Consider the following 27,092-nt stretch of genomic DNA (forward strand, 5'->3'; position numbering starts at 1 on the left):
TGGAGGAAAGGCTGGGGAGCCCGTGGGCATAGATGGAGCAGGGAGGGGTGTGGGGCTTCCAAGCCCAGGGCCTTGGCCACCCAGAGCTCCACCTGCCTCTCCCAACTTCCTGCTGTTCCTTGGTCAGGGGAAGTGAGTTTCCCTGAAGAAGAACTTGGGGAGGCTACTGGAGATCTGGGAGACAGGCACAGTCCTAGGAGCATCCAGTGAGCACCTACTGTGTGCTCAGCCCATGTTGGGTACTGTATACACTACTTTTAATCCTTGTTATGGACCGAGAACGGTCCTTCCTCGTAGGGACGCTGTGAGGGTTGCATCAAGGAAGCAGGGCTTAAACGCAGCAAGTGCCCACGAGTGCCGGCGGAGATCCTGCCCTCGCGCTGGCAGTAACCTGGCCTGGGTGTGGATGCGGTCTGTCTGGACACATCGCAGACGGGCTGTGCTCTCACCTGCTCACAGAGGAGCCTGAGGTTGTAGGGATGGCTGAAGTTCTCCCGGGGGTAGAAGACCTAGAGGAGGGCATGGGTGAGCGAGAGCAGACCTGCGCAGCCCCTTCCTGCCCCACCTCTGCCTCCCAGGCAGGCAGAAAACCAGCCTGAAAAGGTGGGTCGCGGGGCAGCCCCTTCCTGTGTTTGTGTGTGGGGAAAGCAGATGCTGGGGTCCCCAGCTAGGTCCTGCACAGCCTGCCACCCCCTCCCCACCCAGAGAGGCCACGCTGCGGCCTGCGCTCATGCCTACCTCCTTGCGCAGGAACAGCCTCCAGGGCGCACTGGTATAGGAGAAGCACACGCTGCCAGAGGGCAGGAGCAGCTGGGTGCTGATCCCCTGGTCCCCCATGGGCTCTGTTCTGCCTGGAAGAGGGGGGTGCCGAGGGTGTCGGTGAGGAGAGGCCAGAGCCAGAATGACAGGGCTCAGGGAGAGAAGATACTCACTTCCCTGTGGCCCTAAGAGGCCCATCCGCTCACTCTCCACTGCCTCGTCCCTGCCCACAGTCCCATCTCCTGCCTCAGACTTTCCCTGCTGTCCCTGACATTCCAGGGCTCTCTGTGACCACATCAGTAGGGCCATTAAATTTCTGACAGAGCTGTTAGCTCTGAGTCAAGGACAACACCCTGTGTGTGACAGTTCCTCAGTGCCAGACAGGTCGCAGGGGCACCTGGGCCCTGCCCTGGGTGGGAATGCGGAAGCTGGGGCTCCAAAGTCCAGAAGCCAGAGCAGCTGTCTTCAGCCACCAGCGAGCACTGAGAGGCTGTTGGGAATCCTTCCCCTACCCCAGGAAGCCCACTGCATGGGGTCGTGGGGTTCCTTACCACAAGGCCCAGCTGAAGGGGTCGCCAAGTCCCCAGGTGGAGGCAGTGGGGGTGCTGGTGGAAGTCGGGGTGCATGGCCAGTGGGTGGGTTCTGGCCGAACAGCTGCTGAAGGGGCCCCTGCTTCTCCCTGATGGAGTTGGAGGTCCTGAGCCGTGGTGAGGCCTTGGGTCGAGGGGCCACAGCCGGTGGAGGGCCCTTCCCTGGGCTGGGGGACAGCATCTGTGGAGGCATAGAGAATGCACACAACATAAGCTGTGTCTTGGGAGAAGGCCAAGTTGACCCCTGAGAGCCTTGGACTGTGAGCAGAGCAGCTGTGCCCTGGATGGGATGGGATGGGCCTCACCGAGGAGGGCGAGTGGGCACCACTGATCCCCAGCTTAGCCAGAGCCTCGTCCTTAGGGTTGTTTTTCTTCAGGAAAGGTTGGGGGGGCTTCCTGAGAGGAGGAAAAGGTCAGCAGTCTTCAGGGTTTCTCCCTGGGGAGTGGGCAGTGCCAGCCACCCCAGGCCCACCTGGTCGGCTGCACAGGCACAGGCACAGGGGCTGGGCGGCTCTGGTACATGCGGATGATGTTACGGATCTCCCTGCTAGGTTGGCTCGGGCGGTCCGAGCTCTCCACTGCATGTCTGCCCTGCGCCTGCCTGGGACCACGGCCAGGCTCCGCCTCCTGGGCCGGCTCTGCCTCAGCCTTCAGTACAGCTTTGGTCCCACCTTGTGTCAGTGGCTTCTTCACTACTGGGGCCGGAGGAGATGGCACTGACCAGGAGGAGAGGAAACGCGTGAGACCCTGTGTAAAACCGCAAAGCCAGGCCCTTCCCCATCTCTCTACCACCTGCTCTGGGTTCCTCCTCTTCCTGCTCCTCCAACTGCTCCTCCCCTCGGGGGATCTGCACCTTGGCCGGAGGCTTCACCATCTTCACCTTGATCTGCTGCTGCCCTGTAAGTGCCCAGATGGCCCTGCCTGTCACATCCACCTGGTTGGCCCACCCATGCTCCTGGACAGGCCACATAGACCCAGGGGAGTGGAGTGCGCCCCACTGTCCCCTAGTCAGGCTGGAGCTGTGGCGGAACTTCTCCATGGGCCTGCCACCCCAAGTCCCCTCACCCATCTTCTGGAAATAGTTCCGTTTCTGCTGGAAGCTCTTGTGCCTGCCTTCGTCCTGCGAGGTCTCCTGCGAAGTCTCCTGCGAGGTCTCCTGCGAGGTCTGCAGGCAGGAAGGGGAAGTGAGGGAACAGCCCTGCCAGCCAAGCTGCCACTCTCACAGTGAATCCCTCGATCCCTGGGACTGGGGTCCAATGGCATCTTTTCTGCATCTTCCCACTCCCTTGACCCTGTATCTTTCATCCCTGCAGCCCTGGAACCTGCTGTCCATCTAGAACTGCCCTTTGCCTAGCCTCTCCTCACCCTCAGGAAGGCACCCACCAGCTCCAGTTCAGGTTCTGGCTCCTCTCGGGGGGCTTGGGGCTTCTTGGGCTTGGGGGCAACGGCTGGAGTTGCCTGGGCCTGGCGCTGACGCTGGAGCTGCTGTGTCTGCTGCTCTAGTGACAGGGACATGGCCTGGGCAGTCATCTGCTGGGCCTGAGGGGGAGGAGAGGGGTGCCAGGTAAGAGCTGGCCTGGCCCCACCCCACAGACCTGTTCCCACCAGGCAATCTGGGAGCCCTGCCCACCCTCACCAGGATCAGCGCCTGCTGGTTGATGAAGTTCTGCTGCTGAGTCGCCAGCTGCCTTGCGTCCATGCTGGGAAGCAAGGGCTGTGGTTGTGGCTGTGGCGGCATCACCATGGCTGCGAGTATGGCAGGTGGGCAGGGCAGGTGAGCACCCGGGCCAAGTTCCAAGCCCTCTGCCCACTATGCCCCTGGCAGGACCCTCCATCCTCCAGTCCCTGCCTGAAAAGGGACCCAGTGCCCCAGCCCAGACTTACCTGGCATGGCAGGGACTCCGCCCATTGCTGGCATCATGGGCATGGGCGCAGGCATCATAGCCGGCTGGTATCCAGGCATCTGCATCATCCCTGGGTACACTGAGGGAACAGGGCCCTCCAGGTTGGTCCCTATGTGGGCCCACGGATCACCTCCCTCCAGCTCCAGGCAAAGAGTACAGGCCCAGGGTGCTGGCTGGAGCTCTGACCCCAGATCTAGGGGTCCTAGGCCATGCCTGCCTGTGCTGCTGGGCCAGGCAAACCCTGGATGGGTGCTCAGCCCCATACTCACTCATGGGGTAGCTTCCTTGCTGCATGGGCCCGATGGAGCCCCCTCCCTTCATGCGGCTGCTCAGAGCCCTGACTTGCTCCAGATCCTGAAGGGACAAAGGTTATAGGTCATAAGGTCAGAGTTAGAGCCCTGGGGGAGATGGGAGGGGCAGCAGAGGCCCCAGTGGGGCAGGGGTAGGGGCAGGGGTGGGGTGGGATATGTGTACAGGACACTCACGCTGAGGCCTGGGGAGAGGACTGGCTCGAAGATGTTGTCCAGGTAGCTATCCAGGCTTCCTGAGGTCCGGGACTCACCTGTGGAGTGGAGGAGGGTCAGTGTCACCCACCTGGGGCACCACCATTCCCAGCACTCTGCCGACCTCAGTGTGCCCACTCCCAGCCTTACCTGTGTGGCCCCTGCTAGGTAGTGCTGGGGCTGGACCTGGAGGGGGACCTAGGGACAGTGAGGGGGCCTGGATGCCAGGGGCAGGAGGGATGTCCTCGGCTCTGCAGGAGATAGTGGACCCAGCTAAGAGGGTACCTGGGTTGGGGGCAGTGCCCAGGCTGAGGCAAAGTATAGAAGCTGCCATGGGGATTGTCCCCACAAAGTGGGAGGAGGCTTTGGGGGGGGGGGCTGGACCTGTGGCAGTACCTGTAAACCCCAGGGTTTGATGAGGTGGCTGCGGGGGCCAATATAGGGACAGGGGCAGGCTGGGGATAGGGGTGCTGGGGGGGCACCTACAAGCTTCGGGGAGCAATTGGGTAGCTGGGGGGACCAGCAGGATCTCCCAGGTCCTCGGTCTCCCCTATCAGGTCCAGCACGAAGTCACAGCCAGCCAAGTCCTGCCAGGAGTCCCCGGAGTGCAGTGACACGGACCAGCCACGGGGCGGCCCCTCCACGCCTCTGGGTGGGACAGGGGTACACATTAGGGGTGTGATCAGCCAGGCAGATGACTGTCTGAAAGGGCAAGGGTCTGAGGGTGGCCAAGGGGTGAGAGCCGCAGAAGGGGACAGGAACCTGGGTGAGGACTCAGGTGGCTCAGACAGGTTCCCTTATTTGCAGCTCACAACCCTTCTACTTACATACCAGCTCTGACACACACGTTTATTTGTTCACCTTAATTGGAACGTGGACCGTATGTATCATCTCCACTCTCACCCCCCATCTTGAATCTACTGTCCGGACCCTGCCCGCTTACCCCGCACACCCTGCGGGGAGCAGCTGCGGGGGTGCTTGGTGGGAGAGGGGGCTGGGAGGAGGGGGTACTCAGGAGGCGGACCGGACACGCTCAGTGCTGGCTGCACTGTCCTCATCACAGGCCCCTGTACCTGCTCTGCAGAATCCACCCGGCAAATTGCTCCCCCGTGATCCAGGACTCCACCTCTGCTGAGAAGCACTCATCTGCGGGCCGAGGGTGGGAGACCAAGAGTGAGAGCGCAAGGTTCACCCCGCTGGGAAGGGGCTGCTGTCCCCACGGGGCTCCAAAAGAAAGGCCAGAAGGGAGACTGGGGTTTTGGGGTGAGGCAGGAGGGGGGCCCAGGGAGGGGGAGGGGCAGGGCTGGCTCCTCCGTGGGCCTGGGGAGGCCTTAGCAGGAGGCGGGCATCACCGTTGAGAGTGAAGACGTCCAGCACCATGCGGCCTCGCCGCCATCCGGCCGTCCACTCGAGCTGAGTGGGTGGGTGGGTGCGGGTGGTCCCGGGGGCTAGCCGCGTCTGCTCCAGGGCCCCCAGCAGCTTGTGCTGGCACAGTGCTGCCATCCCGCTGGGGGCGTGGTCGGACACAAATCTGCAGGGACAGCACAGGGCTGTGGGGGGGCGGCCTGCGGACCTCACCCCCCGGGCCTCCACCTGCCAAGCCGCTTACTTGAGCAGCGGCTTCTGAAGGGCGGGCGTTGGGGGAAAGGCGCTGAGCAGGATCGCCATGAGGGCCCAGCCGCGCTGGCTCTGCTGCTCACTGGGGTTGTGCCAAAGCTGGGCCACGAGCTGGCTGAAGAGCTCATCTCGCAGCCCTGGCCAGCGCTGTCCCTGCCTCACCAGGTACGTGCCCATGGTCTGTTCCTGCCAGGCTGGCAGGGACTCATCCCCCAGGAGCCTCAGCATCTGCAGACACAACACCAGGCGAGGGCAGGATATTTGGGCTCACGGTCCCAACCAGCATCCAGGAGCCTGTCCCCTCCCTGATGTGTCACTTACCACTTTGTTAATATCCAGGGCATGCTGAGGGTTCTCACCGTCCAGTCGGGTCAGGGGCTTAGCCAGAAGCTGCCCAGGGCTGGGCAGAGATGGCTCCTGCAAGGAAGGAGGGTGACCCAGTGCCTGAGCAGGGCTGCTCTGTGCCGACCTGCTGGAGACAGCCTGGGGGAGCCCGCGGGAGCATCACTCTGGGAGAGGGGGAAGGGAGGACTGGCGTGGAAAACCATCTTTAAAATGCAGCTTAATTGCTTGTTCTGATTAGAAAATCGATGCCCATGTGTGCAGAAAACATGTAAAGGATAATAAAAACCACCAACGTTCCACCTTCAGACACAACCAGTTAGTGCTTTAGCCTTTTGCTTTCTAGTTCTTGGCACAAATACAGCCATCACCACCCCCACTGTTGTTTCTAACAAAACTGGGATTCTATTCTATGTCCAGTTTTGAGTCCAACGCTGCTGCCTGGACAGTGTCCCTGGTCATTACACACGCTTTAACACGAGTTCAACAGCAGGGCACTGCCACAGGTGTGACACAGGTGTGGCATCCCAGATCTGAGTAACACTCGAGAGTGAGTCATTTAGGTTCAGTGGACAGTTTCCGAGCAATGCAGCTGTGTTCACAATGCCCGGGACGGGAGAGGAAGGGGGGTGGGTGGAGGCAGAGGGATAGACAGCCTTTGCCGGGCGGGGGCTAACATCTGGGGAACTGTGGGCATCAGCCAGGAAGAGCTGAAGCCTGGGGGGCCCACCTGAAAGCCGATGGGGATGAAGCTGGAGAAGGGAAACTGGTCGATGTCCGGTGGCAGCGTTAGGCTGGGCCGGGCAGGAACTTCTGGGGGCTTGGCCTCGGTGATGCTCTGGGCCAGTGCGTGCTGACGGCCTGAAGGCAGCCCAGAAACGCCCAGGTTAGGCACCTGGCTCTGGTACCACCTCCAGCCCTCACCCTCAGCCCCTAGCCCCCTGCAGAGGGAGCTGGGCAGTGAGCTCTCAGGGGAGCCTGGAGCACCAGAGGGAGGGACCACAGCGACAGACCCTTCTCTAAACAACAGAGGGGTCACGGGAAGAGCGACACCAGTCAAGCCACACTCACCTTCCTCTTTTCTCAGCATGAGGGCCAGCTCGGCGGGGATCTCCAGGCGCTCCAGCTCCTGTCAAGGAGGAGTCATTGACCAGATGCTAAGGAAGGGGCTCAGGCACCCAGTGTTCCTCCTTACCCCTGGTCCATAAACTTCCCCTCCAAAGACCCTGGACACTCACACAAACAGGGTCCCAGGAGCCCTCAGAGGAACACCAAGGGCATCCAGACCTCTTCTCAGGGGGCACAACAGATGCCCTCGAGGGACAAGACCCATGCCGGTCCCCCTGGTATCCCATACTCCCCCCAAGCTATGCTAGTTTCATCAGGTTCATAACCCAGCAACACCCTCTAGCTTCCAGGCACCTACCATGCTTGGCACGCTCTCGGAGGACCCGCCGTCGTGCCAGCCAGACCAATGCCCAAGCTGTCGGGGCAAATGCAGCAGGAGCTGATGTTCTCGAGAGGAGCCACCCCGAGCCTCCTGGCAGCTCCTCCCCAGCGGGGCAGTTCAGCTGCCCCCTCTTGCCCCCTGGAGGCCCCAACACAAGCGGGCAGAGGAATGAGCACAGACCCAGAGGGGCCAGCTGCCTGCCCCCAGCCGCCTGAGCCCTCACCAGCTGAGCTCTGCGGATATCACTGCCTGTCCGTCAGGGCAGCAGGAAGAGGGCAGGAGGGCAGGAGGGCAGGAAGACAGGAAGGAATGGTCTCAGGGGACAAAGTCCAGCCAGGGAGGGGCCAGAGAGGGGCAGTATGTGGGCACTGCCCTTTGAGCTGCTTTATGGCCCTCAGCTAGGAGTCATCTGGTACGAGAGGGGAGTGGGTGGGCCCCAGGGAGGGCCGGAGGGGATGGAAGATGCTTCAGGCAGGGAGGGGACAGTGGGCCTGGGGGGACGGGCAGGGATGAAGGAAGGCAGTGACTTCCCAGAGGCCCCAGCCTACCCTGGCCAGGCAGACAGAAGTGGGAAGAGCTTGACCAGCAGTGGCCCGAGGCCTTGACCTTGAGTGGTTGGGCTAGGAGGGTGGACACCGTCGGGACTCAGCCAGCTAGGCCAGCAAGGTACCTGGCTTCTACCCCGAGCTGCAGGCAGCGCCTCACCTGCAGCCTCCGCCTTCTCCAGAGCAGGGGCCGGGCTGCCAGCAGGACCGTGTTCAGCTGCCCCAGGGCCGCCCGCCGCCGGAGGTACCGCTTCCTGGAGGCCAGGAACGGGTGGGGAGGAGTCCGAACTTACACCCGGTGCCCGAATCCTCCGAGCCAAGACATGAATGTAAAAGCTGAAGGCCCCGGGGGCTTCACGGAGGCAACAGGAAAAGGGCAGAACGCTCTGCAGAAGGGGTCACTTTTTATGACCTTAGACTCCGGAGCTGACTCCCTGGGATCATTCCCCTCCTATTTTGTTTGTTTGTTTATTTAGTTATTTAAAATGTATTTTTTATTGATTTCAGAGAGAGGAAGGGAGAGGGCGAGGGAGAGAGAGAGAAACATCAATGATGAGGGAGTCATTGATTAGCTGCCTCCTGCACGCCCCCCACTGGGTATCGAACCCGCAACCCTGCATGCGCCCTGACCAGGAATCGAACTGCAGTCTCCTGGATCCTAGGTCGATGCTCAACCCCTGAGCCACGCCAGCCGGGCTCCCCTCCTATTTAGTTACCGCTCCGGGTTTTAGTTCTGTTATCCATAAAAATGAGGATTTTTATAGACATAAGTGTTTAGAATGGTGCATGGCATATTACTATGTATTTTTAAATGGAGACATGTTGACTCACAAAACACTGCATTTCTGCAACCCAAGACAATAAATAGTTTGACTTGTGATTTCTAGATTATTAGGCAAATGATTCTTATGGTAGAAATATCTGACCACCTTCTCATTTTGAAATCAAACAGATAACAGTATTTGTGTTAACTCATTTGCATTTCAATAGAGTCTGGAATATTATTATTTAAGAAGCAGAACCTCTAAAAATGGGAAAAAAAATGACGTCACTGAAAATCTAACAGGAGATCCTGGCAGAGACAATGTTCAGATAAAATGTCTTTGAGAATTTTCCAGTATAAGACTAGACTTCTCAATGAAGGAGCCCTGAGCAAGATAAACCCTTAAAAATAAACCTGTAGCCCTGGCCGGTGTGGCTCAGCTGGTTGGGCGCCGTCCCGTTTGATTCCCGGTCGGGGCACATGCCCAGGTTGGGGGCTCAATCCCCAGGTCGGGGGCGTGCAGGAGGCGGCAGTTCGGTGTTTCACTCTTACACTGATGTCTCTCTCTCTCTCTCTCTCTCTCTCTCTCGCTTTCTCTCTCCCCTCCCCTCCCTTCCACTCTCTCTAAAAATCAATGGAAAAAATATCCTTGGGTGAGGGTTAACAACAAGAACAAAAAAATAAAATATCATTCTTGCTGCAGAGTGAAGAATAGACTAGAAAACAGAATACTCAAGGAGTCAAGGCTGCAGGTTTGGGAGGCTTCAACAGATGAGCGTCCTGTGACTGGGGGTATTCAAGCAGAGACTACATGGGTGTGGGCGGGGATGCCGTCCAGGAGGAGCCAGTGCAGATGGAATGGCACTGGGGCCGGGACACTTGCCTTGAGATCTTATGTCTCCCCAATCCTGCCCCACCACCTTGAAGAGGCCCGGGGCCTCACCCCACCCCTGCAGACCTGGCCTGGAGCCCCCGCACACGAGCCTGCATCCGCGGCAGGAGGCGGAGGCGCTGGTGGGAGATGCAGGCCCGGAGGCCGCGGTGCAGGATAAGCAGCGCCTGGGAGCGACGCTGGGCCCAGTGCTGCTCCAGCTGCTGCCAGCCCGGCTCCTGCAGCAGGATCTGGGGGCAGAGGCGTGGGCTGGAGTCAGGCCAGGTGTGGGTGCCAGGGGCCAGGCCCACCCTGCCCTTCGCCTGAGGCCTCAGCTTCCTCCCTTCCGGCCAGAGAATCTACTCTCCTGGGTGCCCGGGACACCTGCCACCCAGCCCCACTCCATCTCCCGACTACCCAGAAGGGCCACCAAACCCTGGGTTTGTTCCGGAATACGCCTCTCCCTTCCCAGCCATGCCCGCCCCTTTGCACACACACCCACCTGGGTGGATCCAAGGTGACAGAGGGACGACTCAGCCCCTAACACCTGGCTCAGGATGGCGCCACACCTCTCCCTGTCAGAGGGCTCTCCCAGCACCCCTGTCCCCAGGGTCCGGAACCTGCCAGAGGACAGTCAAGGTTGGAACAAGCACAGCATAAACCTCCCTCCACAGCTGACTGACACCCAAGCCCCCAGGTGTCTATTCAGGCTCTAAGTCATTTGACATGATTTGGAAATTGGAAAGTACCTACTATGTGCTAGGCACCCAGGAGAGTTTTGCTGAATGGAGGAGGGGCAGATGAACTCCCGGAGGTATAGAGGGGTAGATGGACAGTGAATACTGAAAGGAGAGAGAGATGGAGGGAGAGAAGGTGAAAGAGAGAAGAATGAAGGGAAGGGTTGGGTGCCAGGCCCAGGACCCCTGGGCAAGTGGTCCACCTCCACCGGGAAGGAACCCCAGGTTGACCAGCCACTCCAGGGGGCCTTTCTCATGAGTCTTATCCCTGAGGTGCATGGGCCTTTGGCTGCCCCCTTCCTGGAGTCCTACCTGGCCAGGAAGGTCTGGAAGGGTACACGCACAGGGAAGTTGGCACTGCGGGCACCGACGGCCTCCAGGGTACCTGCCTGGCGCAGCTGCTTGGCCACGTGGCCCACATCAAAGAGGCCTGGAAGCTGTGGCCATGGGACAGAGCCAATAAGAGGTGGAGTCAAGGGGCTCAAGCTAGGGAAATGCAGGGCAGGGCACAAAGAGGGGGGAGGGGGCTGAGAAGGGCAGGGCAGGGGTGGGAGGGCTCTGGGGCCAGGTGCTTGGGGAGCTCACCTTTCCGGGGTTGGGGTTGAGGCATTGGATGAAATAGACACGGCTCCTGATGGGTGGAGAGGGGGTCACTGGGGTACAGATCAGTCTCCCATCCAACTCCCTGCCATTGGGTGGGGGGGGCATTGTTCTGACCTGCCCAGCTGGGCTATGAGGTCCCCCAGGGACTGCTGGAATCGAGAGGCCAGTGTGGGTTTCCCTTGCCCTCCCCTGACCGGGGGCTCTGCTTCCTGGAATAGGCTGCCCACCAACTGTGGGAGAGAGGGGGCTGAGCGGCTTCCCTCCAGGGCTTGTCCATAGCCCAGCCTGCCCTCACCCTGGGGAGCCTGGATGGACCAGCCCATAGCGTCCAGCCCCGGCAAGCTCAGGCCATGGTCCAAGGTGCCAGGGGCTTGAGGGCAAGCCCCTTGAGCAAGAGTGTCCAGGGAAGAGGGCAGAATGGGGGGACAGAGTGTGGAGGGGTGGGAGCCCGAGGGCTAGCAGCGGCACCTGGAGCTGGCTCTGGGCAAGCATTTCTACCACGGCAGGGTCAAGGTGATCCCGGTTTCTGTTTAAAAATTTGTGAACCTGCAAAAGACAATGTGGGGAAGGGAGGGAAAGGCAAGGAGAGAAGGCTGGTGTGGAGGTTGGTCCCTTTGTCAATAATCCAGCCTCTCCCCTCTGAGTTAAAAGGCCACCTCTGTCTCTTTCACTAATTGTGCTGGGAAAATTGGAAATCCACATGCAAAAGAATAAAATTGGACTCTTCTCTCACACCATGTACAAAATTTAACTCAAAGTGAATGGGGCAAAGACCTAAATGCAAGGCCTGAAACTGTAAAACGCTAAGAAGAAAACATGGGGAGAAAGCTTCATGACACTGGATTTGCCAACAGTCTCTGGAAAACAGCACCAAAAGCACAGGCAACAAAAGAAAAAAGTATATATTTTTAAGAGCTTCATTTAAAAACAATATTTTTTTATTGATTTCAGTGAGAGGAAGGGAGAGGGAGAGAGATAGAAACATCAGTGATGAGAGTCACTGATCGGCTGCCTCCTGCACGCCCCCAACTGGGGATCAAGCCCGCAACCCGGGCATGTGCCCTGACCGGGAATCTCCTGGTCAACACTCAACCTTTGAGCCACACCAGCCAGGCAAGAAAAAAGTATTTAATTAGATTTCATCAAAATTAAAAGCTTTTGTGCACCAAAAGCTATTATTAAGAGAGCAAAAAGACACCCCACAGAATGGGAGAAAATATTACCTATCAGATAAGGGATTACTATTCAGAACTCCTACGACTCAACAAGAAAAAAAACAAACAACTCGATTTAAAAATGGGTAAAGGCCTTGAAGAGACATTTCTCCAAAGCTATACAAATACCCCAGAAGCACACAAAAAGATTCTCAGCACCGTTAATCATCAGGGAAACGCAAATAAAAACCACAGTGAGATACCGTTCACACCCACTACGATGGTTATAATTAAAAAAAAAACAAAAATGGAAAATAACAAATTTTGACAAAAATGTAGGGAAATTGGAACCCTCATCACGCTGGTGGGAACGTGAAATGGTGCAGCCGCTGAGGAAAACTCTTTGGTGGCTCCTCAAAAATCTAAACACAGGATGACCGTGTGATCCAGCCATTCCACTTCCAGGTACAGACCCAAAGAACTGGAAGCGGAGACCAAACAGACACTGGCACACCCCTGTCCCCTCGCAAGGGGAAAAACCCCTTCGGCGAGCACCCAGCGTGTGACAAAGCTGGGGGACAGATGGCCACTCCCGTGTTACAGATGAGAACAGAAGTCGGGGCTCAGAGGAGAGCAGACTGCCTGAGGTTGTCAGAGCCAGGTCCTGAGCTCAGCTCCTCGTGGTCTGGAGGGTCCCTCGGCCTTGATCCCCCCGCCCCCTAACGCTCACCCAGAACTGGCTGGGGCTGAGGGCAAGCCTTGGAAGGGGCCTCCCCTCACCCACTCCTGTCACCTGTCAGGTGACTCACCTTCGAAAGGAAACATCAGGGTCACAGTTCCCTCACTGATTCACCCTGGAGCCTGTCCCTGATTCATCCCGATACCTGATAGGTGACAGTCCCCGCGTAATGCCTCACGGTGAAGATAGGAAGGGGCAGCTGGGGCTTGGCGTAGCAGGGGTGGGCGCCGTGGTGATAGTGGCACTTCTGGAGGAAGGTGTGGTCTGTGGCCTGAGAAGAGAGACGGCTGCCCTCAGGCCCCGGCTTCCCGCCTGTGCGCGGGCTCACAGCAACGCGAGGGGGGCTTCCCTTGTTTCCCAGACCCGCTGATAGGCAGAGTCGCCCCGTATCCGAGGCCTTAGACTCAGGGAGACCGCCTCTGTCGTTCCCAGCGACTGGACGACAAAGTGCTGTTGAGAAAGACACTGCCTCCCAGACACCGCCGCCTCAGGCGGTCAACACCCGTCATTTAAAAGGAATGGGGGACTTTAAGACCCCCAGCAATCACTCCTGGGAGGATGGTCTCGCGGCTCCAGGCGTTTCTATGCAAGCCTTTTTAAAAATACTTTTAAAAAGCAACCCAGCAAGAGGTTATTCCGCGGAGCTAAGGGCCATATAACACAAACGCGTGGGAACACCCGCTCAGGGCTCTGTAGGTGGGACGTGCGGCTCGGGGGTCAACACCCCACTCAGACTCGAAAAGCTGCAGGCCTAAGAAAACCATGCTGGGTGATTCCAGAAGTGGCCCTGGGATGTCAGACGCCTGAGACTAGTTTTCATAAAACTGAACGGAATCTGAACCGGGAAAAGCAATCATTTATGAATTAACACACTGCGTTGATTTGGTAAGAGATTTCAAATATGTATGTTAATAAATGAATGTTACGTACTAATATAATATGTTGTTATAATAATAAACTTATATCTGTTACATATTAATACATTTTTTGAATCCTCGCCTGAGTATATGTTTTTATTGATTTTAGAGAGAGAGAAAGGGAGAGGGAGAAACACTGCTCAGTTGCCTCCCATATGCACCCTAACCGGGGATCGAACCCGAAACCTGGGTATGTGCCCTGACTAGGAACCAAACCTGGGGCCTTTCAGTGCACAAAACGATGCTCCAACCAGCTGAGCCACACTGACCAGGGCTACATATTAATACTTTTATATTAATATTACATTGATCAATGAAATATTATCACATTTGACTACCATTATTTTCAACCTCTAAATGGGAAAATGAGTGGGGGGGTCACCATCCGGGGTCATGGTTACTTAGCTCAAACAGCCTAGATCCCAGAGGCCCAAGCCGCACACGTGCTCTCGTGCCCGGCACATCCATCCGCAGGGCCAGACAGGTGTGGCTTACCGTTCATTAACGCCTCTCCTGCTGCGCTGTGGGCTCTAATGGAGGGGCTGGGTCTGTTTTTGCTTGCCTTTTTAACCCTAGCACAGTTCCTGGCACACATATTCGTTCATTCATTTAATATTTAGTGCACTCTAGGCCGTGTGCCAGGCACTACAGATAGGGCTAAAACCCTTCAGACGAGGGCCCCCATTATTTTAGAAGAGTCAATGAGTAAACATGCAATGCAATTGCTCATGGACACACGTGTTATAAATGATAAGGAAGGCAGAGGCTGGAGAGTAACAGGGAGCTAATAGGGCGGGTGGACGGCAGTCAGTATTTTGAGGAATGCATGCACCGTGGTCCTGAGGGTTGGCCCCTACTGGCCCTGGCATGCCTCCCATGAGCCCTGCTCAGTCCCCACCACTGTGCCCCTCAGGCACTACCATCCTCCTTCTGTAGTGAGGACTTGAGGAACCTCAGAGAGGTCAGACATCTTGCTCAAGATCATTCAGCACAGGATTTGAACCCAGTTTGGCCACTGCCTTCTCAAGCTGTACTGAAGGTTCGTGGGCAGCATCTCTGGACCCATCGCCTTATTGCTCCCCCACTCCTTGTCCTTGCCACTGGGGGCTCACCTGGGACAGCCAGGTCTGGGCATCCAGGATACTCAGGAGGCTGTGGGGCTGGTCTACCAGGAGGTCCAGGCAGGACTCCCTCGGAGGCTGGGGGATGGGCACCCAGGGCAGTAACTCTCGCCGGCACTCCTCCTGGGAACAGCCAGCATTCGGCCGTTTACGGAGCCCACCCACATTCGTGGGGGACCTCATCTGAGCCACAGCGAGGATGGCTATCCCATTTTACAGATGAGAAAATTGAGGTTCAGAAGGACCAAGATGGCCCACAGCAAGCAGGCTTTGGGGTAGAAGTCTCAGAGCAGTGCTCTCTCTTTCCCAGAAATGGCCTCTGTTCTGGGAAATAGCTGGGTGTCCCCCTGCCACATCCACGCCCAAGTCCCCTCACCTCCTCCTGGGCCAGCAGCATCTGGCTGGAGAAGAGCTGGAGACGCTCACTGGCGAGGTTGTTGCACAGTTGCTCTAGGCCATTCACCCGCAGTGCCTGGGGGCACATGGGCAGTGAGGTGGGCACCCACCTGAGGTGGAGGCACCAGGCAGGTGTGGGGGGCCTGGCGCCCTTCATCCCCCTCCCAGCACTCAGGGAGGAGTGGTGCCCCACGGCTGATGCTGCATCCTGCAGGGTCAAGTGCAAAGGCCATAGGCCTCCCTCTAGGATTCCACACCCCTGCCCTCTGCCTCAGCATGACTGAGCCGTGAAGCCTCTGGTCACAGACACCCTGTGGTCTGGAAGACTCCTTTGCCTATGACTTAGCCCACTGGCTCTCCGAATCCCACATCCTCATAAGCAGGGCTCCAGGCTACCGCCTCCAAGAAGTCTTCCGACATTCCTCCTGGAGGGATTACAGACTCCTTCCTCTGTGCCCCCCAGTAAGCCCAGCAGAGCCCTCACTTCTTGTAGCTTTGTTCAGAGGGTTTTGACATGCTCTAAAACACACATACACACACACACACACACACACACACACACACTCTTGTCATGGTCACCAAGGACATACTGGAGAGCAGGAGAGGGCAGGGGTCAGTGAACAGGGCCCATGCAGGGACTCAGGGTGGGGCTGCCTCTTATTCTGGCCCCCTCCTCCCTGCCCTGAGGAGGCAGGATCCTCTGGGAAGGGGTGAAGAGCTTACGAAAGTCAGGGGGATTTGAGGGCTCTTAGTGCACGGGAGGTGAGGCCGAGGGCTGACCCATCCTAGGGCCTTCATCTTCCGCTGCCTTGGAGGCTCCTGTGAGACTCTGTGAAGCCAAGGAGGACAGGGCTCTCCAGAGGCGGCGTCAGGACTAGACAGAGCAGGGCAGAGTGGCTGTACCCACGGAGTGTGCAGCTGTCCCGTGGAGCATCTCAGGGCCAGGCAGGCAAGCAGCTCATGAGTGCCCCTCCCAGGGAAGCTAGAACTGCTGGGGCCCCCAGAAATAATCAGGATGAGGCGGGCACCCCGTCCAGGGCCCCACCCGAGGAGTGACCTCAAAGCCATAGACGTCCACGACAGTGATGGTGTTCATGCTGCCTCCCTCCCCGGGGGGGGCCAGCAGCGTGTTGGTCTTCTCCAGAAGCCAGGTGAAGAGCCGTGAGTACAGGGCCTTGGCCAGGGCATCCCTGTGGGCATGGTGTGTGAGCCACGTGCAGCAGGGTACCAGGGAAGGCTGTGGCTCTCTCCTGCCCCCAGGGCCACCTGGCATCAATGGCACTCTCCACGGGTAGGGATCTTGAGGCCGGGCCATAAGGAGTCTCCTGGAGGGCAGAGGGTGTGCTCGTGGTATGTCAGGCCCAAGGCCCGCGTGGGCACTCAGCAAGCCATCAGGGGGTCTGGCCGTGCCCACACCTCCCCAGAACCCCCGAGCTCACCATGACCCTCCTGGTGACAGCCCCCTCCAGGCGCTCGGGCGGCACCCGCAGCAACCGGGCTGCTGTGTGGATCTCAGCCCAGCTGGACAGGGCAGCCACCTCCTGGGACTCCCTCTGGACAGAAGAAGGAGGGAGGAGGGAGAGCTCTGCTTATGCAATGGCCACGTCCCAGTGTGGAGGCTGGGCCTTGCTTTGCCTGGCAGCTGCCCTGTTACCCAAAGATAGATAGATCTGGGCTGGTAGGAGCCGGCTCTGGAGTCTGAGGGCCCTGAGTGTGAGTCCTGACTTTACCTCTTCACTAGCTGGCCTGCCTGACAAGTCTCTCCTCTCTGAACCTCCACTGTCTTATTGCAAAAGTGGAAACACACTCCTTACGCTCCGGTGTTGTCCTGAGAACTGCATAACATATGTGCCTGGTACTTAACATATGTGCCTGGTACTTAACAGCTGCTCAGTTAGTACCAGGAATGCTTCCTGGGGGTAGCAGCTGAGGGGGTCAGGCAGTGGCACAGATGCCAAAATTCCAGACCTGTTTTTCTCCTCTAGACGATGGGGCTCTGCCTGATCTCCAGGACAGCAGGGAGGCCCAAGGGTGGCCCAGGGCTTTGCAGTCTCCCACATACACGTGTAGGGCGTCGCTATTGCTGCCCTGATTACGAAAACAAGCCCCATGGGCCCCTCGCCTCAGGGGAGCGCACCTCTGATGAGGAGAAGCAGATGTTGCCCAGCTGCAGGATGGTGGCCAGCATGGCCCAGACTGCAGTCAACTCCTCGGGGCACAAGCCCAGCGCCTGCAGGGCCTTCACCAGTGCTGTGAAGTCCTGGGCATCCTCCTTGCCCTGGAGCCTGCAGGCCCGGCCCTGCAAAGCACAGCAGGGGTGGGGAGCAGGGCCTGGCCACCCACAGCCTTGCTCTACTCCGGCTCCTCTTCAGACTCCTGCACCGAGACCCCTCCCTGGGCAGGCCCTGCTGCCCGCTTTGTGTGGACCTTGTCCCCACCTGGTTGAGGTAGTAGTAAGTCTCCGGCTCCTGCAGGGACAGCTGCTCCCGTTCCATGGGGTCCAGCCCTGTCAGCAGCTCGTAAAAAACATGGAAACTCCGCTCAGTCTGGGCCTTGGGGGAGAAGGACTGGCTTAGGGGAAAGAGTGGCCTTGTCCTGTGCCCCAAGACAGCAAGGAAAGTCCTGGGGAAGGCAGGCCTGGGGCTTAGGGACCACAGCCCCCCAGTGGCCCCTCCCTCTTTCCCACTCTAGGAGCCGCAGGGTGGGTATTACCTGGAACACCACCCTCGAGGTCTCAAGCAGATAGTGTGACACAGAAGCTCCCACGATGACCCCACTGTGGGCACAGGACACTGGGTGAGGGTGCCCAGAGTGCAACCCAGGGGCCCCGCTCAGAATGGGATCCACCATGGGCTGGACCCATGGGCAGCAGCCTCAGCTTCCCAGGGTACTGATTGTGGGTGCCCCCTGTGCCCACCTGGACCCCCATCACTTACTGCTGCAGGCAGAGGCATAAGACCTGGCCGAAGCGGCTGGCGTTGGCATTGAGGACTGTCTTGGCATGGCCAAAGCTGCCCAGCAAGGGCAGCAAATCGTTCAGCTAGATGGGGAAGGGCATTCAAGTTTCCCCAGAGGAAGCAGTGGGGCCCGCTGACCAGGCTCCCAGCTGAGGGCACTCTGTGCCGGGGACCGTGCTGGTCTAGCCCACCCTACCTTGTTCCCGCAGTAGACAATGCCTGGGGCTGTCCCCGAGGAGAAGCCAGAGACCTGAAGACCACTCTTCTGGCCCAAAGGAGAAGGATGGTCCTGGGAAATGGCCTCACCTGACATCCTCTGTCCCTCATCTGCTCCTGCTCCAGGCTGCTTAGGAACCGCACGATCTGTTTGGCAGCTTCTGTCTTCCCTGAGCCGCTGTGCCCACTGCAAGAGGGAGGGGCTGGCAGGGTCTCCAAGAAGGGGCCCATAGGACAACCCCATTGAGCCAAGGAAGTGGGGACATGCCCAACTGGAAGTGGTATTCACCCTAGTGGAGGCCCCCCAAAATGCAGAAAGATTGACCCGGAGCCTGGAGACCAACAGAAGAAAATCGCTGAGGTGCCTCATTCAAGGGGCACATGTGGTGACTTCAGCCAGGACCACAGCCCTTCGGAAGTCCAGAGCTGCTACCAGTGGAGCAGAGGGGCAGTTTCAATGCAGACTCACCCGCCCCACCGCTTCCCAGCCCTCTTGGTGTCGCCTGTCAGTTCAGGCAAACAGCAGCCACCACTCACCTGAGGAGAATGCACGTGCCCTGCCCAGTGCTCTGAGAGAGGCTATAGGCCGATGCCACGATGGCAAAGATGTGTCTGGGGAAAGAGGGAGGGGGCAGATGAGAAGGTTGCCAGGGGCATCTGGGGCCCTCCCGGGTGGAGGCAGGATGTGCCCACCATCCCTAGGACCTCAGCCAACGGGACATGCTAGGGCTTAGCCGCCAGGAGAGGTGAGCAAAGGTTGGTGGGGAAAGTCACTTACGGGGTGGTATTGGGGGCCTTCCTGGGGCGGTAGGTGGCCAGGACCTCAGGTGAGAAGAGAGGCAGGGGCCAGTGGGGGTTCAGAGCGAGCAGGAGGGGCCCCCCAAAGGTCTGGGGAAGAAAGCAGAAGCTCTCACCAGAACATGGAAGGAGCAGGGGATGCAAACGGGATGGGGCCCTGAGAGGGTTCCGCACCCAGCCCAGGAAGGGGAAGGAGAGAGAAGCTCCAGGGGTGCTGGAGGGCCCTCTGATCCCAGGGGAAAGGGAGTCCCAGCCCACCGCCCCCTCCCTGGGTCCCCCCATACGTAGATTCGGCCCAGGTGAAACCTCTTCTTCAGACACAGCAGCACGGAGCTGTCACACAGCGGTCTGTGGGGACAGCACGGTGGGGGAGCAGAGAGTTGGGGGTGGGGGTGCGGGGAGGTCCCTGGTTATTGCTGCCACTGGCTGCAGAGACATTTTGGGCAAGTCGTGGGCCCTCCCAGAGCCCCATCCACAGCACAGGGGCTGGGCTGCTAAGTTACCCGCCCCCAAGGGGGCTTCCCAGCAGGGCCCTGCTGACTCGGAGGGCAGCTTTGTGCCAATCAGAGCAGGAAGTTCCAAGCAGGGGCATCTGATTTCCATCCCTCACCTGCCCCTGCCAGCCTGACGACCTTCAGTGAGGCAAAACCGCCCCTGCGTTTTATAAAAACTGCGGCAGGGTGCGATGTGCGGAGCTACGTGGCCCAGCCCTGGCAGGGTTGGAACCGGCGCACTCACCGCAGCCGGGCCAGGTCCTCGGTGTCCTCCAGGGCGGCGCCTGGGCTCCTGCCGTCGGCACCGGGAAAGGACAGCGCCCCCAGGCCCGACCCAAGGCTCAGCTCCAGGTCCCTCTCCAGCGCTTCCTCAGCTTCGTCCTCGGGCTCCCATCGCTCCCTCTGGGACCGACAGGGGCCCGGGCGCCTCTCCAAAGTGAGTCGGGGCAGCAGCGCGTCTGTGCCAAGCCCGGGGTCCTCGCGGGCGTCGGAGCCCTGCGCCCAGTGCAGCGGGGCCTCGGCTTCCAAGCTCTCGGGCTCCGCTTCGCTGCCGGAGCCGCTCCCGCCCAGCGGGGGCTCGTCGGGGGGAGCCTGGCCGAGGAGAGAACCGCGGCGCGGCCCGGCCTCCCCTCCTCCGCTCGCCCTGCGCCCCTCGCCGTCCCTGGAGGCCCCCGCACGAGGCCATACGCGCCCCTCCCCGGCGGGGGCGTCCGCGGACGCGCCCTCTGAGCTCGGGCCGCTCGGCGCCCTCCCCGCCCCGTGGATTCTCGGGAACACGACCGCAAACTTAGGGTCCGGAGTCGCGCCCGGGTCCTTGGAAGGGTCGCGGCCGGCGGGGCTCTTGGCGGCCTGCGGGGAGCTCTGGCTGCCGCCAGGGGGAGCCCTCGGCCGTGCCCCCAGCCCCACCAGGCCCGCCAGGCGCAGCCCTAGACGGCGCGGCGGCGCCGGCCCGCGACCCCGCCCCTCGCCTGCCCGCGACCCCGCCCCGGCGCCCTGGCCCGCGCGCGGCTCCGCCTCCCGCCCCTCGCGTGCGCGCAGCCCGAGCAGACGCCACAGCCACCGCAGGAGGCCCAGGGCCTGGGCCACGCGAAGGAGCCTCTTCTTGAGGCCGGTGCCACGGGGACCCGCGGCCTGGGGAGCGGGGCCTGGTGGGGCCTTCGCGCGGAGCCGGTGGAGCGCCACGAGGGCGGCCAGGGGCGCTGGGTCCCCCGGCCCGTCTCCCCCTGCACCCCCTGCCTCGCTGTCGCTGTCGCTCTCGCTCCCCGCTGCTGGCACCTTCCCCAACACCTCGACGACCTGGAGGCGCGGAGCCCTGGCAGTCGAGGCCTTGGCTCCTCCGGGCTCAGTCTCCGGCTGCGCCCCCTTGTCCCTTGTGTCCCCGGCCTGCCTGGGGTCCCGAGAAGCCCGCGAGCTCTTGGGGACGCCCGCGAGGATGCCCTCGAGGGAGCCGGAGGTCGTGCCTTTCCAGCCCGGCTCAGCTTCTTCGGCCTCCGTGACCCGGCTCCCGGGTCCTGGGGCTGTCCGCGGGCCCCGTCCAGACCCGGCCTCCTCCGGACTCCAGTCCGTGTCTGTCCCGGAATCCTCAGTGGCTGCCTGGGGCCCTGTCCCCAACCCCAACGACCCTTCCCGGCTCCGGGGTTCGGGGCGCGGCTCGTGGCCGCTCCCGCCGTCGCTGCTCCGGGGCTCGCCCTGCTCCAGCGCCGCCTCCGCCCCGGCCTGGGTGCCTCCCGAGCCCGCGTCGTTTTGCTCTGAGTTGGGCTCCAGCTCGGGAGCCCCGCCGCTCTGGCTGCCGCTTTCCCGGTCCTCTCGGGCTTCGCTGTCGGGGCCGGAGCCGCCCGGGTCTCCGCCCGACGTGTCCCCGTCGAGGCTCCGAGGCTCTCGGCGGCCCCGCCTCGCCGAGGGTCCCCGCCCTTTTCGCCTCCTCCTGCGCCGGCCGTGCTCGCCCGTCCTCCCTTCTCCCCGGGGGAGACCGTCATCCTGCGGGCGCCCCCCGCGGCTGTCCCCGGGCTCGCGGCTCTCCTTAGGCGCGCGCCCCGGGCGTCTCGCGCTGCCCCGTCTCCCCTGGGCCGCTGGTGGAGACCCAGCCCCTGGGCGTCCGCAGCCGCCGGCCCCCTCGGCGGCGGGCTTCCTGCGGCCACCAGGGGTCCCCTGGGCTCCGGCGGCAGCGGGCTCCGAGACGGGTCTCGATCCTCCGGCCTTTCCGCCGCCCCGTCGGCGTTCCCCGCGGGGCGCGCCGCCCGCGCTGGCGGACCCGGACTCCTGCTCCCCCGAGTCCCGCCTCTCAGGCCCCTCGGGGCACCGGGGCGCTTTGCCTTTTCTCCCGCCCATGGCGGGGGCAGTGAAGAGGGGCTTCCTGGTGCCTTCTCTCCTCCCCTTCCCTCGGACCCGGCTGCCTCAGCCCCGCGCAGTGCGCCACCCGGGCTCCGCTCCCGCGGGGTCTCCAGGCTCATCCCCTCCCCCCAGCCCCGCGACTCCGCCTTACGCACGAGCATCAATAATGCAGGTGTCAGTGTGGGGCCTGACCCCTGGAAAAACAATGAAGCGGAGGCCGCCGGGGAAAGAGGAGACGCTGCAGCGTCGGACAAAGGCCGCGAGCAGGGCAGCTGGTCCACCGGGGGGTCACTGCCAGCGAGGCCAGCCGGGCGCCGCGCCACGCGGAGGGGGCCCAGGTGCAGCGGCCGCCGCGCCGCGCTGCGGGGCGGGCGGGGGCGGGAAGAACCTGTCCGAGCCATCCTCCTAGTCCTTGGGGCTCCAGAGGGCACCCGGCCTCCTCCCTTAGCCCCCTGGATTGCTCCAGAAGGCCAGGACCAGGCTGACCTTGGCACACGGCGAGCACCACATGAGTTTTGTTGTTGTTGTTTAGCTGGTGAAATATAAAGCAGAGAGCATAACACAGGAATGCACACCTTCAACTGGTCAACCTGACACCGGAGGGGGGGAGGGGGGCTCCACCCCCTAGACCAGTTCTCCCTCCTCTCCTACTGGTCACCTGCTTTGTTCACAAGTATTGTAAACCGCCCCAGGCTGCGCCCAGCCCTCTTCTGACTCCACCCCTCCCTCCTTCCAGGAACCGCTCCTCCTCTATCCTTAGCCACCATCAACCATGACTTTCACCTCCTTTGGTCGGGTGTTGACTAAGGAGGCAGATGCTGTGCAATTTTACAGTCTCTCATTTAATGTTTACAACCCTCTGAGGGAGGCCCTATTATTATGCCCAATTTTACAGATAAGTAAACTAAGGCAGAGGAGTGAGGTCATTCACCCAAGGTCACGCCGCCAGTCACCGGCAAGGCCAGTGTTCAAGGGCTGGATTTGCCTGACTTCCAAGACAAAGGTCTGTCTCTAGACCAGGTGTCCAGCTGCTACAGTACCTCTCCAAGGCCCTGGGATCAGCAGTGACCTTCTCCCTTCCCCACTCACTCGTCTTCTCCATGGCAGCTGTCTTTGTCAATTCAACCTCTCAATAGCTCCTTTTCGCCACTATTGTCACCTCTCCTTGGGCAGCTGCTGGAAGGACCCTTAGCTCCTCTCCCTGCCAGCCCAGCTTCCATTAATCCACTTTCCAGAGACTGCCAAGCCCTTCCATTTGTGCACGGCTATAAGTAAAAATTGTTAATCTCACACTCCCAATATGAGAATGTTTTTAGAACTGAAATATGCAAGCCACCGACATATTTCAAAGCAGAGTGTACTTAAGACAAAGCTCGTCCGTCCTTAATGAGTGCGGATACAGATCCATTTTCAGTGCATTTTCGTCATCATTTCAGGGGTGTGTGTGTGTTGTCAACTTCTTGTTCAGCCTGATCAGCCAGATCACTGCTGCAGCCACAAAGCTCCCCTAATCCATGGAAGTGCTGGCTCCATCTTTTTCTTCTGATCTACTAGTGCTTGTAGCATTACCATTATCTTTAACTCTTGGTTTCTTGGCAGGAAACTTCATGTCACTTGTTCATTTGCGTGAGTTAGTTTAGCTAACCAGACTTTTTAAAAAGCTGTTAATTCCCTAAAACTGATAGTCAGAAACTGTACAAACCTCCATAGGCTGGTCAGGGTTGCTGTCCAGCTCTCTGGGTGGATCTTCCCACTCCCTCCTTGGCACCCACTTTTAGCTCATGACCCTCTGACCTACAGACTGAGGACCCCAGAGCTAACCCAAGGTATAAACAGTAAAGCTTAGTTTTTCTGTTCTTCCTGACAAGAGGTCACCCGATCATTCCCTCATTACCCTCCCGGACTCATGAACCTCACACCAGATCCTGTGGGAGCACTATCATTCCGCTTCCCGGAAAACAGGGGCAGAGCAGGGAAGTGGGCGCCCTCCAGGGCTCCCCTTGCCTCAGATAGAGTCCAGGCCTAACTGTGGAGTCTGTGCCCCCCTCCCATTTGCAGCTCTTTCCGTCTTTCCATCTGCTCAGCACCCTGCCTCTATTCTTATGGGGACAGCTGTCCTCTGGGAAACCGTTTCTCCCCACTCCTCACAGTTCTTGTGGCTCCCATCTCAGGAAGCCTCCACCCCTTCTAAGGAGAAACAAGGGGCATTCAAATGGCCCAAGTTCCAAAATCCAGACTCTTGAGCTGGACGTGCTCAGCTGGAGGGCGAGCCGGTAGGATGCCCCCACGCTGCGTCCGTCCTCTGCTCTGTGAGCTACTTAGTGTCCTTCCAACAGGCCCTTTCCCTTCTCGGGCCAGGGTGGGCCCTTATGCACACGACAGTGCCCTCACTCTCATGAGGCTGCAGGGCCCCCAGTAGGGCCCTGGACGCTTGGCGGTCTCACCTCACTTCCTGCCAGCCAGCTTCAGCTCTGCACTCATTCCCACAGCAAGCAGACCAGTCCTTCCTGATGTCTGGAGGAAGCCTCCAAGTCTGAGACACTGGGTGTTTTCCCCTTCTCACTGCAAGGGGGCGCCCTCAGCCCCTGAGCCAGGGATAGTGGACAGACTCAAGATGGTTAACTCCTGCCATTTATTCCCAGAGACAGAAGGGCCAGTAGTGTTCAGACATAACCAGGTAGTTTGCTTTGATTCAAATGGCTTACAAAGCAGAGTCTCCTGAGCACCAGCCTGGTCCAGGGGACGAACTCCAGGGCCCAAAACAAGGAACCAGCTAATGATCGTGTCCACTTACGTGGAAAATTTCTGCACAATTAAAAAAATCAAAGCTGTTGAACCAGTGAAGAGGTAATAAGGTGTTTATTAAAAACTTTTCCACCCAGAGGCAGTTAAAATTTATAATTTAAAACCCAGCCCACTACAAAAAGCGGGGGGGGGGGGGTGATAAAAACTGTGCAACATTGACAAAAGGACTGAGACAGACAAGGCCCGGGGAGGGGCAGCCCCAGAGCCTGGGGTCCCTCCTCTCCCAAGGCCAGGAGCAGCAGCAGAGTGGAAGCTGAGAGAGCCCCCAGCCCCCAGCCCAGCCCTGTGCATGGGCCTCTCCAGGTGGATCAGTGCCCCAAGGAAGAGCCCTCAGTAGTGTGTGTTCACCGTGCAGCCTGGATGTGCGGCCCGGTCACTCGGCTGTGGAAGGAGGTAGAGTGACAGCAAATCAGGTGCATCCTGGGCAGGACGGGGCCTGTCACGCACCCTGAGCCAGACATGGAGTTTTCCAGGACAACTGGGGCAAGTGTCAGGGCTGGGATGGACTCTTGGTCCATAGGGTATTGGGGAGGGGGAGGTCTTCCTCCTATCCTTCCCCAGGAGCGTGCCCTCCCAGCCGCTCCCCACCTAGCAGCAGGTCTCAGGGCCTCTACCTCCCCCATTGCTAAGGCTGTACCTCATGGCCACTTGCTGAGAACGCCAATCACCATAGCTCCTGCATGGGTGAGACAGGGCAGTCACCCTCTGTGGGGACTGGGATGGCCAGACAAGGACCCTCATCCTCAGAGCTCTCCCGGCACCCTGGGGCCTATTCCTGAAACCTATCCCTGGGCAGTGACTCACCCTCGGTCTCCCTCCAGCGTGCTCTGGATCTCCTTCAGGACCCCTGGGGACCAGAGGCCAGGTGAGGCCAGCAGGGGCTGGTTCACACACAAGCCTTTCTCTCCCTTTTACTGATGAGGTGCTGGGTGGGTCTGTCCCTCTCAGGGAAAAGACCCTCAGTTCCACCCCGGCCTTCCAAACCTCCCCCAGGAACATCCCTCTTGCCAGCCCCCCAACTCCCACCCCAACTCACTCTCATCATTGAGCAGAGCGTGCTCCATCACCGGGCCAGGCCTCTTCTCTGGAAGGCAGAGACCAGGTCAGGAGAGCCCTGAGCCCCTCCCTGCTCAGCTACTCCTTACTGGGGTGGGGGTGCTGGGGCCCAGAACCCAGAGCCCAGGACTGGAGGGGATGCTTTTTCTACCCCCAGCTTGAACACCACACACCACCTGCTCACCTGGGGTCCCCTTTCCTCCTTCCATCCCCATCCCTGGGCCCAGGTTGGCCCAGGTACTCACAACGCCTCTGTCCCCACACTCCCCTGGCCCCAAAGAGGCCTGCCTTACCCTCTCCATCACTCTGGCTCCCTGAGTTCCTGTGGGGGGAGAGTGCGTAAGGATCGGGGGCCATTGGGCTCTCTGCTGACTGGGAAAGCCCTGGTCCCATGAAGAATGAGGTCAACTGACCGAGCCTGTCCTGAGCAGGGGCCCCTGGGTGGTGCTCACAAGGGAGGAAGGGGCCTATGAAGTGTGGCAAAGAGCCAGAGCCAGGAGGGTGGGCTGAGCTCACAGGGAGGGGGAATGTGGTCAGCTCCCAGTGGGTGCCTCAGGGAGGGTGACGGTGAGGGGCTGGGGTGAAGGCCACCTGCCCTTTTACCCACCTGGCTCGGCCCAAGGCCTTCTCGGGGCCTGATCCATTTCGGGGACGGCTGTGGTTCTTGGTGTCCGCCAAATCCACCAGACACCGGGGCTCCACCAGCCATTTGGTAGACAGAGAGAAGCGCTCAAACTCCGAGGGGGAGATCAGGTAGAAACCTGGCAGGGGCGACGCTAGTGGTGAGGCGCCTGGCCTCAGGACCCGCGGCTGCCCGCAATGGGGCTTCCACCCAGGGCAACTGGGGCCGGAGCTTCCCTCAAAGCTCTCTGCCTGAAGAGCCTGGCCTTGACCCCCCCCCCCGCCCTGGCTGTCCCTCCCAGCAGCCCCTGCAGCTCAGCGGGAGCCCCACATCCAGCCCTGCTCACAGCGGCCGGCTGAGCCGCCACCTCACCTTGGCCGTGTTTGGTGAAGACGCAGGAGGCAATGCCGCTGACGTCCTCCCGACGGATGCAGCTGTAACGCACCTGGGGCTTGAGCAGGGGCAGCGAAACCACCTGGATGTCGCCCAGGTTGGTGAGGACAGCCAGGTGATGCTCCCCGTAGTCCTCGGCTCGAGAGCTGCCGAAGTGGGCCACGCTGACCCGCCGTACCCTCGAGCCCTCCAGGGCGGTCAGCTTCAGCTTCAGCTTGGCACTCACCTTGGGCAGCGTGAACACCTGGGGGCACAGGGCAGCGGTCACACCCGCGGCCAGACCCCCGTTTGTATTCAAGAACATCACTTCCCTGCGTCCACCGGATGCCACGCAACTTCCCGGCAAAGCCTGCTCAGCCTTGGCATTCCCTCAGCACTAGGACGCTCAGTTACTGCACTTGGACCATAA

General features: G+C 60.1%; 2 protein-coding genes across 7 annotated transcripts in view; both read right to left on the bottom strand.

Moving 5' to 3' along the window:
- MYO15B (myosin XVB) overlaps positions 1–21,804 on the bottom strand; it is a gene marked incomplete at its 5' end in the record, with an annotated part of 28,882 nt that extends 7,078 nt beyond the window's left edge. Inside the window, 44 exon segments of the mRNA XM_081161989.1 lie at positions 450–509; positions 739–851; positions 1,311–1,530; positions 1,655–1,745; positions 1,822–2,096; positions 2,139–2,151; positions 2,153–2,246; positions 2,415–2,514; positions 2,733–2,888; positions 2,986–3,095; positions 3,234–3,332; positions 3,523–3,607; positions 3,739–3,815; positions 3,907–4,007; positions 4,243–4,404; positions 4,830–4,902; positions 5,109–5,287; positions 5,366–5,601; positions 5,695–5,790; positions 6,446–6,576; positions 6,787–6,844; positions 7,142–7,198; positions 7,871–7,964; positions 9,432–9,595; positions 9,847–9,964; positions 10,394–10,518; positions 10,667–10,712; positions 10,799–10,914; positions 11,153–11,230; positions 12,723–12,848; positions 14,607–14,738; positions 14,992–15,087; positions 16,069–16,201; positions 16,278–16,336; positions 16,451–16,564; positions 17,149–17,310; positions 17,450–17,563; positions 17,724–17,787; positions 17,948–18,051; positions 18,275–18,371; positions 18,722–18,796; positions 18,963–19,072; positions 19,267–19,330; positions 19,721–21,804. Of these exon segments, the coding sequence (XP_081018115.1) occupies positions 450–509; positions 739–851; positions 1,311–1,530; positions 1,655–1,745; positions 1,822–2,096; positions 2,139–2,151; positions 2,153–2,246; positions 2,415–2,514; positions 2,733–2,888; positions 2,986–3,095; positions 3,234–3,332; positions 3,523–3,607; positions 3,739–3,815; positions 3,907–4,007; positions 4,243–4,404; positions 4,830–4,902; positions 5,109–5,287; positions 5,366–5,601; positions 5,695–5,790; positions 6,446–6,576; positions 6,787–6,844; positions 7,142–7,198; positions 7,871–7,964; positions 9,432–9,595; positions 9,847–9,964; positions 10,394–10,518; positions 10,667–10,712; positions 10,799–10,914; positions 11,153–11,230; positions 12,723–12,848; positions 14,607–14,738; positions 14,992–15,087; positions 16,069–16,201; positions 16,278–16,336; positions 16,451–16,564; positions 17,149–17,310; positions 17,450–17,563; positions 17,724–17,787; positions 17,948–18,051; positions 18,275–18,371; positions 18,722–18,796; positions 18,963–19,072; positions 19,267–19,330; positions 19,721–21,804 (6,861 nt within the window).
- A 2,836-nt stretch (positions 21,805–24,640) lies between these two features.
- LLGL2 (LLGL scribble cell polarity complex component 2) overlaps positions 24,641–27,092 on the bottom strand; it is a 30,393-nt gene continuing 27,941 nt past the window's right edge. For 2 of the 6 annotated variants that reach the window (XM_081115555.1, XM_081115554.1), the window contains exons 20-26: positions 26,663–26,927; positions 26,276–26,429; positions 25,962–25,990; positions 25,649–25,696; positions 25,417–25,459; positions 25,250–25,288; positions 24,642–24,993 (exon numbers count right to left, since the gene is read on the bottom strand). In XM_081115555.1, the coding sequence (XP_080971681.1) occupies positions 24,957–24,993; positions 25,250–25,288; positions 25,417–25,459; positions 25,649–25,696; positions 25,962–25,990; positions 26,276–26,429; positions 26,663–26,927 (615 nt within the window). In that variant the 3' untranslated portion in view covers positions 24,642–24,956. Of the gene's footprint in view, positions 24,994–25,249; positions 25,289–25,416; positions 25,460–25,648; positions 25,697–25,961; positions 25,991–26,275; positions 26,430–26,662; positions 26,928–27,092 lie in introns of all 6 variants that reach the window. The other 4 variants (XM_081115557.1, XM_081115556.1, XR_013997347.1 and 1 more) reach the window with 3 other exon arrangements.

The sequence above is a fragment of the Miniopterus schreibersii genome, assembly GCF_964146895.1.
Source record: "Miniopterus schreibersii genome assembly, chromosome: 16".
NCBI classification, from domain to species: Eukaryota; Metazoa; Chordata; class Mammalia; order Chiroptera; family Miniopteridae; genus Miniopterus; species Miniopterus schreibersii.